The 18,494-nt window shown below is 41.2% G+C and overlaps 1 protein-coding gene across 2 annotated transcripts in view; it reads left to right on the plus strand.

Moving 5' to 3' along the window:
- DSCAM (DS cell adhesion molecule) overlaps positions 1 to 18,494 on the plus strand; it is a 447,196-nt gene that overhangs the window by 412,803 nt on the left and 15,899 nt on the right. For both annotated transcript variants that reach the window (XM_040055422.1, XM_040055421.2), the window contains exons 29-32: positions 4,379 to 4,494; positions 6,839 to 6,988; positions 11,115 to 11,312; positions 15,348 to 15,650. In XM_040055422.1, coding sequence (XP_039911356.1) covers positions 4,379 to 4,494; positions 6,839 to 6,988; positions 11,115 to 11,312; positions 15,348 to 15,650 — 767 coding nt within the window. The remainder of the gene's footprint in view (positions 1 to 4,378; positions 4,495 to 6,838; positions 6,989 to 11,114; positions 11,313 to 15,347; positions 15,651 to 18,494) is intronic.

Genomic DNA, 18,494 nt, shown 5'->3' on the forward strand with positions numbered 1-18,494 from the left:
TACAGTCAGAGGGCAGCCAGGTCCTTTCTCAGTCCTTAGTTCAGAGCTGTTTTTCCAGGTAACTCACCTGCCACCATTTCATTTGGCTTTTCCTTTCACCACCGTTGAGACATGATCACCAAACCAGTTCCTCTCATCTCATTTATTAACAAACAATCCTGGTTTTATCACATAAGCATATTTTATATATTTCTTTTCTAAAAGTTTGAACAAGGGCAAATGTCTTTTAAATCAGAACTTCCAAGGAAGTAGGGGATATAGGCTTACATTTGCAGACTTGCCAGAACTGGCAACTTTCATTTGTGACAAATCTGTGAAATACCCTTAACCAAAACCTGAGCTACCCACAAACAACACATGTTCCTGAAGACGTAGCATGTGAATAATCAAAGGATAATTAGCCCTCTCCAAAACAACAATCACATATGATAAATCCCCTGATATATTTTATCTTTAAGATGTCACCAAAATCCGCTATAATAAAAATATCAAGAAAGGGGTTATTTGGGGAGAGGGCAGAAAGGATGATTCCCTGCTTGGTAGGAAGGTGTGAGGCCTGGAAAGAGCTTTGTGTATCTTTGCTTTGAGGAGATTTTCACGAATGTGCGTAAAGTGGATTAAAACTGGAGCTTTAGTCTTTGCTTTGAGAGTTGCTGGCTTTGGCTGTGTAAGTCAAATGTCTGTGGAGCAGGATAAGTCAGCAGTTTAATGGGAGCTGCACAACTCTTTGTTGAGACCTTATACTCACAAATAAAAATCCCTGCTGCTGGATAAGCACAGCTTTTTAATGTTTCTTTTGGCATCAATCCATCCATGCTCTTTATAACAGTTCACTGTGAATAGGTTTAGCAATTTGCTGGATTTTTAAATTTTGAACACAAGATTAAGAATCTTTTATCCACAAATATTCTGATTTCATTTCCCATATGTTTTTACAACAAACTGTGGACTCTTTCAAAATGCCCTATACAATATGGTTGCTCTGGAAAAGGCCCTTTTATCCACAGACTCAACATAAAAGCTGTACTCAGCTGCCCAAAATATCTGTTTTAAATAGTGACAAAAGCAGGAACTTTAGTAGAGTAAAAGAATACAGGAAAATACTCAGAGAGCTGGGATTCTTCAGAATAGAGAAATCTTTGGGGAGATCTCATTGAGGCATTTCAGTATCTGGAGGGAGCTTAGGAAAAGGAGAGGGACTTTTAATATGGGCAGACAGTGAAAGGAAAAGGGGAAAGGGTTTTAAGCTGAAAGAAGTTGAGTTTAGATTAAATATTAGGATGAAATTCTTTACTCAGAGGGCAGTGAGGCACTGGAACATGTTGTCCAGAGAAGTTGTGGACTCCTCATCCCTGGAAGTGTCCAAGGCCAGGCTGGACAGGACTTGGAGCAACCAGGGATAGTGGGAGGTGTCCCTGCCCATGGCATGGGGTTGGAATGAGATGGGATTTAAGGTCCTTTCCAACCCAAGACATGATTCTGTGATTTTGTGACTCAGTCTCCTGACAGGCTCCCAGTGCCTAACTATTTGGAGCTCAGAGATTCTTTGAACCAGAGGGAGCTAATTCCATTATACACAAATCCCTGCAAGGTAAAGAAAAGTGCATGATTATGTTTGGGATTTTTTTGTCTGGAAATATAAAATAATAAAGATACATACATTTTATCCCTTTAAAGAATTAATCATTGGACTCCTCATCCACCAGACCATTAAAATATTTTTTTGCCTGAATTTAGTTTAGGAAATACTTCCAACCAAGCTTCAAAACTGAAGTCTTGAAACTCTTTGCCCTGTTTCCAAGCCCTAGAGGCACTTCATTGCTGTTGGCACTTTAGGATTTTATAACTTGAAAGCTGAGCCGTTGTGGTCTGCAAAAAAAGAATTCAAAATTCCCTGAGCCAGAATGAGGCAGCATCCTAATCAGCACCAACCCCCTTGCTTCTGCCAGCTGCCTGTGCTGTGTTTGGACACCCCATGTCACTGCTGCATGCAGGGGAATTAATTAGATCAGCAAGGAGGAGGAGAGACAGCCCACAAACCGAGGAATAAGAATAGCAGGGAATATTGCTGAATATAGAGAGGCCTGGGTTCCAGTTCTGGCTTGGAAGACCTCCCACATATTTTGCATGAAGTTATCCCTGGAGCCAGAGTTGGGATTGGGAATTCTCTCTTGTCAGGTGAGCAGTGAAACTGCAGATCTGGGGAAAACTCTGCTCCTGCTGCCTGCGGTCCAAACCATGCTTTCTGTGTTGGTTGAGTACTTTCTAATAATGGAAATCCAGGGCATTCATCCTGCTGAAGAGGCTCTAGCTCTGGGATTCTGGGATCTGCATTCTCTGAGCAGGAGTCTGATTCCATCCCTTTGTCTCCTGCATCCCCAGTGAGTGCACAGGGGTGCAGTGATGCATTTCCCAGGCTCAGTTATGTACTGCATGGATTCCAGATGTGTGTAACTCTGTGTGTCCTTTAACTACTGGATTATTGAAACTGGACATAAAAAAATCAGTTTCTTTCTTTAAACTGAAAGAGGGCTGGTTTCAATTAAATATTAGGGAAAAATTCTTTACTCAGAGGGCAGTGAGGCACTGGAACAGGTGCTCTACATTTGCTCTACGACCTTGGGCAAGCCCAGAGCAGTCCAGCTTTCCAAGGGCCTGTATCCAAGCATATTTGGCATGCAGATAAAATATTACTGTCTGATTCTCTTAACACTTCAGCAACTTGAGTGACATCCACTCCTTGCAGAGACTTGGAGAACACCAGTGTGAAATTTATCTTCATTTGACAATACTAAATGTCTTTGAAAATTGATGTGTTTGGTAAGACCCTGTGATGACCATTCCCCCCTGATTATATATGGAGAAAAGCCTGGGAGCCCTTGGGAGGCTCTCCTGATATTTTTCTTCCATGATGACTGAATGAGGCACCAGCTGTTGCCTGTTTGAATGCATTTCAACTATCCATGTGTGTGTGATGGGAACAGCACCATCTAATCACCCAGGAGAAGAGAGACATTACATTTGGGATGTATAGATGGTGTTGATGCTGGGGACCACAACAGCAAGGGAAGCCAGGAGCTGAAAATCAGAGAGGTGCTGCCACGTGCCTTGTGGATTTCACCCTTGGATTGGAGCAGAACCACTGACCACATGGCTAGAAAATTCCTCTAAAAAGGGGCTCCAGGAGAACCTCCAAACCTGAGGTAATCAGGTCCTGCTGAGGTGGAGACACAGCAGGAAGTTAACACAAATTTCCCAGAGATGTTGGCTCATCATACATGGATTGATCTCCTGTGCTCGCAGAAGAACTGAGCTTATCCCTTTAACAGTCCTCTGCTGATTCCATTAACTACAGTAATTCACTGCCAAAGCAGAATTAAACTGAGTGATCTGCAGCTATTTCACACTAGAAAATGAGTTTCCACTTGGATCTTACAGCTCTTTGAAGCCTGAGCACCTGGATCACACTGCTGGATGATTTGTCTCAACTCTCCTCAGCCTCCCTGTGTGAAGTATTTGCAAATATTTCATTTCATCCAGAGAGTAATTACATCTAAAAGGGCAAAACATTCCTGGGTTTTTAGTGTAATCTGAAGGTTTCTTGATGCAAGCTCTGTGCTAGAAATTACTGTGGCACTTGGTTTTACCATCCATTTTCATTTGCTTTTGGTAGACAGCTCATTTAAGAAGTCATTTTCTGGTACACAAACTTCAAAATGAAATTGTTTCAATTTGCATGATGATAAAATAATTGGTTTATGTTCTTTTTTAGATTATTTCATCAATCAATTAGACATAATCCACGAATGTAAACAAGATTTGCAATTTTTGTCTTGGAACATCAATGGGACTAAAGCCTTTATTTATTTTAAGCAATCTATTAATAGCATGCCTAGTTATTAATTTGCTTTTTCATTTATCAGTTGAAGTGATATTTGTAACTTAGCTAATTAAAAATAATGAAAAGATAAAAAAAACAATTAGAAGTTACTCAAGACATAATTTTCCTACCAACCTGTTTGATCAGCTGTGTGTTGCATTACTCAGATTCATGAGGAGTGAAAGAAAAGGTCCATCTTCCAAAGTGTTTTTATCCATTTTATTGTGACAACACTTGAAGGAAACTGTGTGAAATTTTCGGATTCCTACTGATGGAGGACAGACCACATCCCTCCACACTGAGCATTCATCTAATGCCTGACCACGTGCAATAAATTAATACCATGCACTTGTTCTGAAGAGGGCAAAATCAGATGCACGAGTGCTGATTACGGTTACATTGTTTTTTATGAGCTGGACAGATTGAAAACGAGGAAGTTTGCAAATATCTTTTCATTTAGGCTGAATGTTAATGTGTTCACTTCTCTTTTGTTTTCAGCAAGAACACCAGGACATCAGACACACTTAATAAGCAGCAGCAAACGCTGAGGATGCACATAGACATTCCCAGAGCACAGCTGCTGATAGAGGAGAGGGACACCATGGAGACCATCGGTAAATCTGATTTTTTTTCCCCTGGTTAATTTGGGTGGAATTCCTTTGCTCCACACCTTTTACCCGCTGCATACATCAAGAGAAAAGAGCGACAAAGTAATTTGAAAACTGAACTGGTTTGGGTTGTTTTTTGGTTTTTTTCCCCTCCCCTTTGAGTCATTTCCCACTAGAAGTAATCTCAGTATAGGATCTAAAATAGTGCAGGACATTAGGAAAATGAAACTGTTGGAAAGAGTTTCTTGAAAATGTAATTGAGGACTGGCAGCTTTATGATTTTCATTCTGATTTCTCATTTGGCTCTGACTAGGCAGTTGGATCACTGACATTACTTAAAGGGAAAATGAAATTCTGAAACTGCACTCTCAGTATCTGAAGATTTGTTACAGCTAACTTTTAAAACGTTGCATATTGTATCCACCTGTTCATAGCACATGGTATTTCAACATTTTGATCAGTTTTTGGCTTCTGTGTATCCATGCAAAATTCAAATCTAAACTGTTTGATGCAACAGAAAACAAGATTCCTCATGGGGCTGGAACTTAACTGAGCTGTCATGAGAAATAGAATTGTTTGGTGTTGGATTTTTTTTTTTTTTTTCCCCCAAATAATTTAAAAATATCTGGAAACCCAGAATAGAAATGCAGCTTGATGTGGTGAGTGTATGGGCACACACTGGCAAGACGCTCCTGACTGGTCTTGTTAGACTTCCAACTTTACTTTTTTGGGGGATAAAAATCTGTATAAAAGAGGCTGACAAAGTAACAGCATCCAGGGGTGGTGTGGCCAGAGAGGAAAGTCAGGAAGCTGAGACCAGCATCTCTGCACCTCCTATCCGTGCCCATTCCAGGTTTGAAAAGGAGACCTCCAGACTTTTTAAATCATGATCTGAGCTTCCCAAAGTCTGTCCTTTGTGCCAGGCTTCATTCTAAAGACAGCTTTAACTTTTGAGTGGCAGCTGCTGAGCAGTGGGGGGGTTACAGTGAAAATACTTTTAGAGCCTGAACTGCAGCAATGCGATCAGGGCCCTGGTAAGAGGCAGCTTTCCACCCAGAATAAGCAGGGATTTTGGCAGGGTTTGACAGAGTTTGCTGCCAAGAGGCTTTATTCCCAACCTGAATAAGAGCTCATCTTTTGCCAGAGACAGAGTGGTTTGATTCCTAATGTTATTCTATTTATAGCCTTCTTTGGGTAAAAAATGTGAGTTCTGTTATTGTGCAGAGCTGTTCACCCTAATGGTGTCTTGTCAAGTTTTAAAAAAAAAAAAAAAAAATCCAAAACAAAACCCAGAGATGCTTAAAAGAAGTGGATCAACCTCTGCTGACTAGTAAATGCCCAGAAGTCCTGCTGCTACCAGTCCCTTAGAACACATTACAACACTATATAGCACAACACAGCAGGAAATCCTTGAGGCTTTTATTGCAATTCTGAATGGTAAAGAGACTGTAAAAGAAAGTCTGACAGCGCACCAAATAGTTGTTCTGCAAGCACAAGGGCAGTGAAAGATTCATTGCTATTAAACCATCCATGATCAAGTGGACTGGATATCTCCTTGGAGCAAAAAGAAATTGCAACTGGAAAAAAAAAAAAAAAAAAAAAAAAAAAAAAAAAAAAAAAAGGAAGCAAGTGCTGTACAGCACTGCAATGATCAGGGTCTGTGTAGAAATTTGGTGAATACATCCTACCTCACAGGGAAAGAAATAGCAGCAGAACCACACAGCAGTAAAGGTTAGTGCTCACCTTTTTCTTCCTTCCCAAGGTCAGGCTTAACCTCACACTTTTATTTGAAGCTGCAGAAAAGAACAGTCCTGGCTCAGGGTCTTCCCTTCTGCAATATTCTGTCTGCAGAAAAAGGAGAGAGAGAGTTGGTTGACAACACCCCCTAACAACCTCCTTTTGGGAAGATAGGGGTGGTTTCACTGAGGGCATTGCTAATCATGCTAATAAAAATAAATAAATGGAATATGTTGTTGACAATCTCATCTGAGCTCTCTGGAAATGAAGGGGAAGAGGGCAGTGTTCCAAGGATGGGAACGAAGGAATCAGGGTCACAAATGATTCCACACAAATCAGCTCTTTGTGAGGATGTTTACAGTCTGCCCCAGCTGCACATCTCTAAGGTGAAATCGCCAGGAAAAATGAAAGTTATTCTTTAGTTTTATATGAGCTTTGAGTTTAAACCCAGAGGCTCCCTCCCTTCAAAGCCAGCTCGGCCCTGCAGAGAGCAGGGAGCCACCTCTGCCCGTGGTGTCACTGGGCTGGGGACGCCTGGGGACTCGCTGCAAAGCTCTGATGAAGGCAAAGCCAACATTCTGTACTCATTGCCTGATTATTTTTCCACTTACAGACGACAGATCCACGGTTCTGCTCACTGATGCTGACTTTGGAGAGACGTCCAAGCAGAAGTCCCTGACTGTCACCCACACGGTCCATTACCAGTCAGTGTCACAAGCCACAGGGCCACTGGTGGATGTCTCTGATGCCCGGCCAGGAACAAGTAAGCACATCAGAAAATAGGGGGTTTTTTTAGAGAGGAGAAAGGTGTAACAAAATAAATACTCTGCTTCTGCATTTGCATCCTCATCCTCCTGTCTGAGAGTGGAGAGAAATCTTTTTAGGTCAGCAGAGGACATTTCTTAAACTATTGCACTTAGTGATTCAATATGGGGAAAATTGCATACGCCTCTGAAATGGAGGTGTAATTTGAAATAATTCATACCTGGCCTTCATTAAACCAAATGCATGCTAGATTTTAATTTCCAGAATTTATTGGGTAAATTACCTTAATGGCTTTCAGTGTTTAATACACTTTTTTCTTTTTTTTTTTTTTTCTCTGTGATCAATCTTTATTGTATTTCAAAAACAACTTTTCTCCTGCCTCTCCATCAGGCAAAAAAAAAAAAAAAAAAAAAAAAAAAAAAAAAAAAAAAAAAGGCAGAAAGCAATTCTCATTATTACTTTTTCTGGAAAATTATATTTCTGACTTTAGTTATTATGGTAAATTGCTTTTCCCAGATATATCCATGCCAAGTTCTTCTTCTAGTGATTAAAATACTATCATAAATTAATACACTGATGCCATCTATTCTTGTCATTCCTCTCACGAATTTGTTCCATATCTATGTAAATGGGTAAAAAAATTACTAGGTTGAATGGTTAGTTATGAGTTAGAAATTTTACCAAAATGTAGTTCACTGCAGTGTGCAATGTCTGAAATCGCTTGGATTATTTCTGTCCTGTGATCATTTCAGAATTTGCCTGTTAAGTTTGGTGAACATTAATGCTGAAAGCTCATTTGATAGAATGCTGATTATTTGAAAAATCCATTTCCACCATGGTCTTTTAAATAATAGGTGTTCTAGTTCTGGCCTCGGTGCTTTTTTAGCTCTTTCATCTTTTTTCAGGTCATTCCTTGAGGACTAGATTTTCTAATAAGGAAAAAGGCACCACCCCAAAACCTCATGCCTGCGTCACACCACAGAACTTTATAGCACCTTCCTTACTAACGCCCATTTGTGAGCAGTTTCATGCTTCATTCCTATGCACCCAGGGAGAGAATTCCTTCAAATTAAATGTGGATTTAAGTCATGTATAAGAGTACGATCTATGTCCAGCCCTGTTTGGAAATAAAAAACCACCAGCAGTTTTATTAAGCAGTACAGATCTGATTGCAGCAGTGCACAGGGCTGGGTCAAAAACTTCCAGGTAATGTTCTCTGGACTTAAGACACTAATTCAGCTTTGCTGCAGGCTGGGTGATGGGATTTTGTCTAGAGCCACCACTTCTGCTGTGAAGAGGAGAGCAGAGCCCAGCTTGGTGGCTCAGGGGTTATGGACCCTCCTGTCTGAGCCCGCTCACATCCACTGAGTGACAAATATTCCTTTACAGCACATTTTAAGTTCTCTTCTCCTTATTTTTTTATTTATTTATGCAAAAGATGCTCTGTGAACCTTTGCTTTGCTGACCTCAGCTCTCTCCAGTTGTGTTTGACAGCAGAGCTGGCATAACCAGGGCACCAGCTGTGTTTCCATCCCACTTCCAGCTTTGGAATTGCTGTGCCTATGCTGCACAGCCCCTCACAGAGGCACAGCACAGCTGGAGCAGAGCTTCTACTCATCAGGATGAGCACTGAGCTCCTGTGTGCTGGCAGAGGCTCTCCCAGTTCATTCCCATTGTTGATGAGGTCCTCCCAAGTCATGGAATCAGAGGCTGAGGTCCAGAGGGACATCTGAACACCGGTCAATCCAGCCCCTCTGCTCAAAGCAGGGTCAACAAGGGCTGGTTGCTCGGGAACATCCCAGATGACTTCTGAACATCCCTGAGGATGGGAGCTCCACCCCCTGTGTGGGCAGCCTGTGCCAAGGCTCAGTCTCCCTCACATTAAAGTGTTTCCTGATGTTCAGGAGGAAGCTCTCAAGTTTCTCCTTGTGGCCATTGCCCCTGGTCTTCTCACTTGGCGCCACTGACAGAAACTTGGCTCTTGTCCTCTTGCTCTTTGGGTATTTCTGTACATTGATGGCATTCTCCCAGACCTTCTCTTCTCCAGACCAGGCAGCCCCAGCACTGTGTCAGGAGCTGTTCCCACCAGCACTCTCCTTCTGTTCTCCATGTTCTCCCTTAAATGAGGCTCACTCCTGGCCACACCACAGCTGATGCCTTGGGAAGGCTGACCTGGAACAGAGACTGGACACAGCTAGAGAGTAAAGCAGATATTTATTGAAGGGCCTTTAAGGATACACCTTGGGCAGTACAAGAGCCTGACCAGGGCTACACCCAAGGTGGACCCCAAATGGTCACAAAATGGATGACTGGACATGAGGTCTTACACTTTTCTACATTTTGGTCCATTTGCATATTGAGGTTTAATTGTCCAATTACAGCTTCAGGTTGTGAGGTCCCTTCCTTCTTGTTTTCTCTCTTCAGCCACCATTGTTTGTGCTTTTGGGACTGAAACTTGTACTCATTGTCCTTGGTCTTCAGCAGGAAAAGGATTTGTTTTGTCTCCCTACTTTGTAAAGAGAGCTTACTGACACTTAATGTGAAGCTCAGAGCTACACCCCTAGGCAGCACAGAATCTAAAAAATATGAAAGTTAAAGCTTTAGGCATCACAGCCATGTGCCACATTCCTAATTGTTGGTTTGTACCACTCTGAGCATGGATTTGCATGTTGTCCATGTGAGGCAGCTCTGTGTTGCGCTACCAGGAGGATCAATTATCAATGGCACCAGGTTCTAATTTCTCTGCTGCTGTAGGGGGGGAAAAAAAGAGAAGGGTCAGACCATTATTTGTAAATAAATGCCTAGTTTCTTTGGAGCAGCAGAATACAAATTCTCACTGGGAATGCTTAGGCAAAAGCAGTGCTCAGAGTCATTATCTGGGTATTGCTTTTTCTTTCAATTTCTTCTGCTAAAGTCTCTTACCTCAAAGGCTGACAACTTCACCATTTGAATGTCAAAGAACATTTTGAATAGACTTGAATTTTTCATTTCTAATACCCTTTCTATTGTTAGTGATATCCTTTCAGAACCTTTGAAGAGAAATCCTTCAGTGCTGATGTAGTCACTCCCTGTTTTTCACATAATGATTTTTTCTCTTGCCCTTGCTTTGTTAGACTCACTTTTAGGGCAGATCTCTTTACTAATAAGTTCAAGGAGGTCAATTTTGGCACAGAGTTTGCTTTTACAATCTTGGTCACTATATTATCTCTAAGTTAATTTAATAAATACAACATTGCTGACCTTAAAAGAGTAGCAGATGATTTTTAAAGTTTGAGAAATTGTATTAACTTACTAATTGTTCCAAAGCAGTCAAATCTTCATCAACCTGTTCCCACTGAAACTCTGATGGCACTATTACAGCTTATGTTTTATGTTTTGGCCACTTGTTAAAATAGGAAATCTGTAGCTGATCAATACTGTAATATAGTAACAGTATGTCCAGAATAAGGAATTATAGCCCCACATTTCTGAGCACATCTATTTAAAAAACTGACGGCAAGTACTTGGTGCAGGGTGTTTCTGAGGGTACATCTATGCTAATGATTTACCTTGCACTTCCTTTGGGGTGCGGTGTGAAATCCCTGACCAGGTCTACTTGCCTTGTGCTCTTTCAGTTCTCAGAGTGGTTTTCATGCTGGAGAACAGCTTTTCTTGGAGTAAAGGGATAATGAATGTGTCAATGGAAGAATGATGGGGCCTTCAGCTCTTCAGTTCCACCCTTGATAAAATGTAGAGTTTCATTAGAAAGAGAGTAGTTGTAGAAAAGCATCAGCAGTTTGGTTATGATCAGCATTAACACTCCTAAATTTTTTTTTTCCCTGAAAAGAATGCCTTGAGTCTGGGGTTTTTTGACAAAGATTATTTCAGTGGTCATCCCCTTCTGGAAGGGGGAAGGGAAGAGCACTGATCTCTCTAATGGCCAGGAACAGGACACAAGGAAATGGCTGGTGCTATGCCAGGGAAAGATTTGGACACCACTCCCAGGGATGGCCAGGGTGGGATTGTTGGGGGGATCTGTGCAGGGCCAAGGGTGGGACTGAATGATCCCTGTGGGTCCCTTCCAGCTCAGGGCATTCTAGGACTGTGATTTTGACATGGCTGGTTTCCTTCCCAATCCCTCACAGATCCCACCACGAGGAGGAGTGCCAAAACCGGACCCACCGCACGCAACCGCTACGCCAGCCAGTGGACCCTCAACAGACCCCACCCCACCATATCAGCCCACACCCTCACCACAGACTGGAGGCTCCCCACGCCCAGGCCAGCAGGATCAGTGGACAAGGAAAGCGACAGCTACAGTGTCAGCCCCTCGCAGGACACAGGTACGGACAGGGCTCCCTGCAGGGACAATGGGACAGCAGCAGCTGCAGGAACCTTCCTGTTCCTGGGTGTGCCTTGTTTGGAGCTCAGGTGTGTCTTGGTTTGGAAAGACAGGTGTCTGCTAAGGAAGGAAGGAGCCTCCCTTGAAATGGAAAAAAAACCCGCTCCAAATTATAATTTTGAAATTAACGGACTCTCAGACAAAGATATGGGAATAGGAATAACAGTTCTTAATAGGAAAATTAAACTAAAAATGCAGAAGCACAAAATAAAAACACCAACAGAGTCAGAATACAATCTGACACCCTGCTGGTCAGGGGGTTGGCAGCAGTCCAATAAAAATGGTGGCTGTAATTCTCCTGGAGTGACAGATGTGGTTCTGTTGAAGCAGTGATCCTGTAAAAGGGTGTAGTTTTCCTCTGGAAATACAGTGGTGGTGTAGACAGGTCCAGTGTTCCTCTAGGAGTCCATTGGAAGCAGGCTGTGCTGAATCTCAAGTTTTATCCACGAAGGAATGCTTGGTTCCTCCCAATGGGATGATGTAATTGTATCAGCCATGCAGTGGGCCTTGATGTCCCATTAACAGCAGATATCCCCCAGATGGAGGATGGGTCATGGAAGAGATAAAGAACACTGCCACACCTGGTTTAACATCTGGCCCATTAACAGAAGGCACCCACCCAATCCAGCCTGGAGTTATGAGGAGTGGGTCAGGGAAGAGGAAAAGAAAACACCTGCCCAACATATTTCAACAGATGGCAATAGGAACATCTGGTTGCATCTTGCATCACAACCCAGGCCAAGGTGTCATTGTTCTTCCCTTGCCAGGCTGTTTTTTCTATAAGTTATTTATGAAGGATGTCACAAATGCTTGTAGTGATAATGATAACAAATATTGTGCCTCTGGTTCCTGATTCCACACACATCCTTTGAAAGACATCCTTCCTTTAAAAGACAAGGTGGTAAATTTTCCCGTAGCTTCCCGAAACAAAAAGTAGAAATAGGAGAATTTGACTAGGAATGGACAATATTAGTCAGCAAGAATATCCTTGAGTCGTATTTGGAATGGTTTTAGGATTTGAACAACCTTCAGGTTAGCATTTTTATTTTCCCGTTTGTGTAATATGTTCATTGTCACTGGGAAGAAAAAAAATAAAGGGGGGAAGCTCTGGAATTAGAGTCCAATTGAAAATCCATTCATAACACTGAATTCTGCAGCATCTGGCCAGGATTTTCCTGAGAAACAGCATGGGGTTTATTCCTCTAGATGACAACTGGGGACACACTGAATACATATTCTGCCAGCAGTCCTCATCTCTTCTTGATGCCTTCACATCATAAATGCAACTGTAACTGGAAAAAAAAAAAGCTTTCTCCACTGTCCTATGCTGAAAAAGCAACAAAAAAGGCAAATAAATGAGTAAATTATTAATTAGCAGAACAATCATGAAGTAAATCTAATAAAGGTTAAAAAAGAAGAAAGGTAAAATATTTCTCAAAGGGAAGTCTGACCAAAGTGAATCCAGGCTTGCTCTGGTTTCCTCAGAAGGAGTTGCCAGCTGTCTTTCCTGATTTTAGGAGAAAGATGTTCCTGATGTGTTAGAGCTACAAAGCAGTGGATGTGAGTGACTTTTCACTATAAAAACCAGTATGACAGGTTTGTTTTCTCACTTCAGTCATATCTAGTAATTTACAGCCTAGAGTTCTCAACGTTTCATAATTCACTCTCTTAAATCTCAGTGTTGTCTCCATGGGGTAACGGCGGTCACTAGATACCTCCAGCCAGCTGACAACCTTCAGGTAGAATTATCATAAATTTTTAAGATTATTAAATGTACAAATCTAAATATAAATAGAAAATCTCCTCCCGGAAACCCTTTCTGTAGACACTCCAGATTTCAGGTGCATTTGGATGTGTTCCAACTTGTTGTCACCCAAGGATATTTTCCAATGTGTGTGACAAAGGGCAGAAATTAAATTTACTGTGTGGTTTAGTAGATAAACTACATCCAATTATGTAAACAGACTTCATAATCTATATTTTAACAAGCCTACTTTTCTACTCTGTGTCTACCTTTGAGCTCACAGTGATTTATGTAAGGGATAGCAAGCTTTAGATCAAGAAAGGTTTTCTTGTGCCAAAACGCAGCTCTATTACAGCACTTGGTTTCTGGGAAAAGAGTAGAGTCCATTTAATTTAAGTGCTTCAGAAGTTTAAAACTTTCAAATAAACATATGTAGCCAAATTATGTGTTCAAGAATCATTTGAGCTAATGTGCACATTTGATCACTTATTCAATCTGGAGTTTATATTTCAGGAGCTGGTTGATGCCGTTGATATTTGGCAGAATTTAGCACTTATCAAAACAATTCCAGGCTTGTAAAGCAGTAGCTTTTGAGCTTAGGAGAAATGCCTGGCAGCAGTTCATAGCTGTGGCAGAGTTCTAATGTTCTAACTAGAGGCCATTAGAAATTTCCTGATCAATCTGTATTCATGAAGTTCAGGAAGTTTCATAAAGTTCACCTTGGGTTTGGATAAACTTTCATCAAATCTAAAGAAGGTGTTCAGGCAGATTGGTTCTGGAATATTCTCCCTCTTGGCATGGGATATGGGAAGTTGCAGGTCCTGAGCTTCAATGGACCAAGCTGTGACCTTTGCATGACCATGATATTCACATGCACTGCTCCATGGCACTGATCAGCTGCTTCCTCCTGACCAGAAATATGAGATGTGTAAAACAGAATAGGTGGAAAGAAAAGAAAAAAAAAAAAGGGGGGGGGGGGGGGGACCCAACAAAAAACAACCTTGTTAAGTTCTGGTCAGCTCCAAATCTTAAGCAAGTTACAGCATCTTGCCAAAGTATTTGTCATTTCAAATAATGGAAGGTCCTGTTTAAAAGTGGCAGGAGTATCATTCTTCATGAACATTGAAAACTGATGCAGGGGTGCAGGCACGTAATAAAAAAGATAAAGATTTGCAATAACTACACACTTGCCTCTGGCTGCTGCAGGACGTCCATTTTTGTGAATTAGCTATTAGACCGTGCCTGTTTATTGAACATCACCAAAATGTCTGAAATTGCACAGATCTTGTGATGAAACACGATTTCTGCCCAAGGAACTTTTCAAAGTCCTCTGCTCTTCCAGCCCAACTGAAGTAGAAACACTGTGGGTGCAACAGCCCAGCAACTCCGTCCCTGCAGAAATGAGCCCTGCATTTCCAGAGTGCTTCTTAATGTATCAGTAGCCATTTACATCTTCAATAACAGCGTTGTTTAAGAAATATTGATATTCTCAGAAACTCATCAGCAGAAAAGAACAGCTTGTAGGTCATAATAACCTGTGTGTCAAATGTGAATTCCCCCACTAGCTTCAGCAGCACTGAAAAAAGGCAACTCAATGACTGCAGGCTGCTGTAGTTGCCAAATATTGCTTTCTGAAGACCTTTGTTCCAAATGAAATGAGTTAGTGTTTCACCTGGTATCTGGAGAGACAGTATCTGAGAGCTACTGCCTTCCTATTTGACCTTTGTTTGCAGCACTTTCCAAAAGAAAAAAAAGTATGATGGAAACAGGTCAAAAAGACTTTCCTTTCTAAGCTGTGTATAACCCCAGTGAAATATTTCTGAGATGCATTAAAAAGATAATGTAAAGAAGCTGTTTCTTATTTTGCTAAATCTGGTTTGTGGGTTTGAAACCTTTTGAAGGCATTTAAGATTTGGAGAAATGGGGTTTTTGTTTAAAAAGTAATATTTTTCATGTCATAAAGGTGATTTTTTATATCAGAAACATGAATTCAATGCTAAGGCACCTAATGCTGCTCACAGGATAAGGCTTCACTTTAGATTATCTGTAGTTGTCGAGTTCCTGGCTAAACTAACACTTGTGCAGGCATTTGAAGCAGATTCATTTAAATCACCTTGATAATTTCAAGGTGTCTCTGCTTTACTCTGAAATATCATACTCGTGGTTTTCCTCCCACAAAAAGGACTGTGCAGATGTTTTCTCTCTCCCGTTGTTCCCATTCCTGGCGCTTAGATCGGGCGAGGAGCAGCATGGTCTCCACAGAAAGTGCCTCCTCCACCTACGAAGAGCTGGCGAGGGCCTACGAGCACGCCAAGATGGAAGAGCAGCTGAGGCACGCCAAGTTCACCATCACGGAGTGCTTCATATCAGACACCTCCTCGGAGCAGCTCACGGCAGGGACCAACGACTACACGGACAGCCTGACGTCCAGCACGCCGTCCGAGTCGGGCATCTGCAGGTTCACAGCGTCACCCCCCAAGCCTCAGGACGGAGGGCGGGTGATGAACATGGCAGTTCCCAAGGCACATCGCCCAGGTGAGCACAAAGAACCTTCTGGGCGCTCTGGGGAGGAGTTCATCCCACACCCAGGCTGGGGAGCAGGAGAGGGTGGATCCCAGTATCTCCCGTAACAACTCACAGGTTTAATGGAGATTTGTCCTTTTGGGGGCTACCTAAAAACATAGGCCAGACAAAATTAAGGGAATAAAAAGAAGGTATATTTATTGAAGGGCCTTCAGGTACATTTCAGGCAGATGAAGCCAACCCAGGGGCTACACCCAAAATGAACGACGGGTCATAGGTTTTTACCCTTTTATAAGTTTGGTCCATTTTCATATTGGGAGTTAATCTTCCAATTACAGCTTCAGGTAATTAAGTCATTTACCCCAAGTTTGCTCCGCTCCAACTCCCTTTTATTTACATTTCTTGGGGCCTGAGACAATGAGGTGTCCTTGATTCCCAGGCCGGGAGAGGAATTGTTTTGTCTGACCAAAATGGGAGAATAGTAGCTAACACTATATGGAGTTTAGAGTTACCCACTGAAGAATTGCAGGATTACAAATACATGAAAAATATAAAAGCTAAAATCCTAAGGCATCAGTCCCAGCTAATGGAACATGTGAGCATATTCTCCCACGTACAGAAAACATAGGAATTTAGGAGCAGAAAGAGGCTGGCTGAGCCATCAAATCCACTCCTCACACTTGCAGCCACCAGGCCATTGACCCTTCTGGGATAAATAAGACCATATGTGGATGCATCTGCCCACCTCCAGCTCAGACCAGTCTCTAACAAACCGTGTCTGACTGTGCTGCTTTGTGCTTGGGAGCAAAAGTTGGCTCTCATTAACTGCTCATAAAGACAGATTGCAGGAGATGTGCTCGTCCCTTCTGCCTTGTGGCTTGTCAGACTTTTAACAACCCTTTGGTGATGTCCTGGAGCTGTTCCACTCTCTCTCTTTGACATTACCTAATATCGAACTCGGGATATCTAAATCGAGAGGGAACAAAAAAAAGGAGAAAATTAAGACTTCAACTCCCTGCTGACTGAAGTACTTGAGGTACATCCAACTCTTGGGCTCAATTAAATTTCCAGATCACAAACACGGTGTTTCTACTGATAGCTTCATTCCCAACAGCACAGGCAGGTTATTTGTGTTACTCTGAGACCAAGCAGGTTATAAAATCTCAGAAGATTTGTTACAGGATCCAGGATGTGACACAGCAGAGTAGGGTTCAAATGGGGAAAAGGCATAATTATATTTGTTGGATTTCTGAAAACATTATTTATTTTATTTTATTATAGTATATTATATACATTTCCCAGTGTGAGTGCTGCTACTCAGATCCACAGAAAGTAATCAGTGGTGGTCATCTATGTGAAAAAGAGTAATGAATAATCTATGAAGGGTCTTTTGTTCAATATTCACCATAACAAGCTGTGGTTGTGAGGACAGAGGAATGGAAGGGAGACGGTGGGATCAGGAAAGGTCATTCAAAAGCAGGAACACTGAAAAGAAAGTATCAAGGATTTGGCTGGAGAAAGCTAAAAGAAAAATGTGGGAAGAAAAAGCCCAAGCAGAAGGTAGACAGTTATAATACTCAAGACAGGAAATTAGTGTGTCACACAGATAGATAAGAGGGAAAATAAGTAAGAAATAAAGTAGTGGGAGAAATTGCTGATTTCTCTGTAGTAACAGGGTAGAACGACAAACCCAGGAGCTGTAGAAATAGATAAAGATAGAAATACTTTTCATTTCTAACTCTAAAGAAGTAAGATAAATATTTGTCCCTGCACTGCTAAAGGGAAGCATCTGCATTCACAGCTAAGTCAAAACTGAACTCTTTCCTTCCAAGGAGTCAACAAATATTTTTTATCATTTTTTTAACAAATATCTTGCTCTCTTTCCTTTCATGTTGCAAATAAATTACTTATGCATATTTAGTATTTGGAAATATTCTAATATATTCCATATAAAGCTGATTTTCTTGAGGGCAGATAGAACCAAAATTTGGTCCCCGTGCTTGAGTGAAAAATCTTCCAGGGTTGGAACAACCTTAGAGACCCTCCAGTGATTTACAGACTTGTAGTCATGTTTAGCTTTTAGTTTTAATGGCTTTATTTTTTTCCTCTAGTTTTCTTGATTAGCTTTAGCTTTCCTTTTCAGCAAGGAAATTAAATATAATATAAAATTAATAATTAGCTTCATTACCTTGAAAGAATAATTGAGTGTTCCAGTGGGGCAATTTGAACGTTGGCCCATAAATATTGAATAATGCATTATTAAAGGGCACTTTATGAAGGGTTTTAAGCAAAACATATGGAGAGAAAGAACTTTCAGCAGTTGCAGACAGACCAATATTTTAATTTTCAAGTCTGTGAGGGAGCACTTACTGAGCATCTTTCTTCTTTTATCCACCACTTCAGAAATTTGATTAGTAATTCAAATACAATTAAACAAAGTAATTCTCCATTTAAGGTTGTGGTGAAGAAATAAAATAAAAAAAAAAACAAAAAAAAACCAAAAAAAAACCTTAAGGTATTTGGTTTCAGTAGATGAGAACATTTGAGATAAATCACTGTGCTGCTTTAGCACGTCTTTATTCTTCCTTGAAGTAAATATTTTCTTTCAAGAGGATTTTTACCTGTTTTCATGGTACTTTGCTTTTCTTCTCAGCCAATTCAATCTTCCTGGGAAAATGTCACTTTCAATCACTTCTGCCTCCTTCTTCCTAATTTCTGACCTCCCTTTTCAAACTGCTGCCTGTTGCATCTTATTGTTGCAGTAAAGTTTCAAGAGTTTGCAATAAATACTATTTGTTTTTCAAAAAAATTCCCAACAATTATAATACAGTCTGAAGAAAGACACTTAGAAAAAGT

Source organism: Hirundo rustica, chromosome 2, assembly GCF_015227805.2.
Source record: "Hirundo rustica isolate bHirRus1 chromosome 2, bHirRus1.pri.v3, whole genome shotgun sequence".
In the NCBI taxonomy this organism is placed as follows: Eukaryota; Metazoa; Chordata; class Aves; order Passeriformes; family Hirundinidae; genus Hirundo; species Hirundo rustica.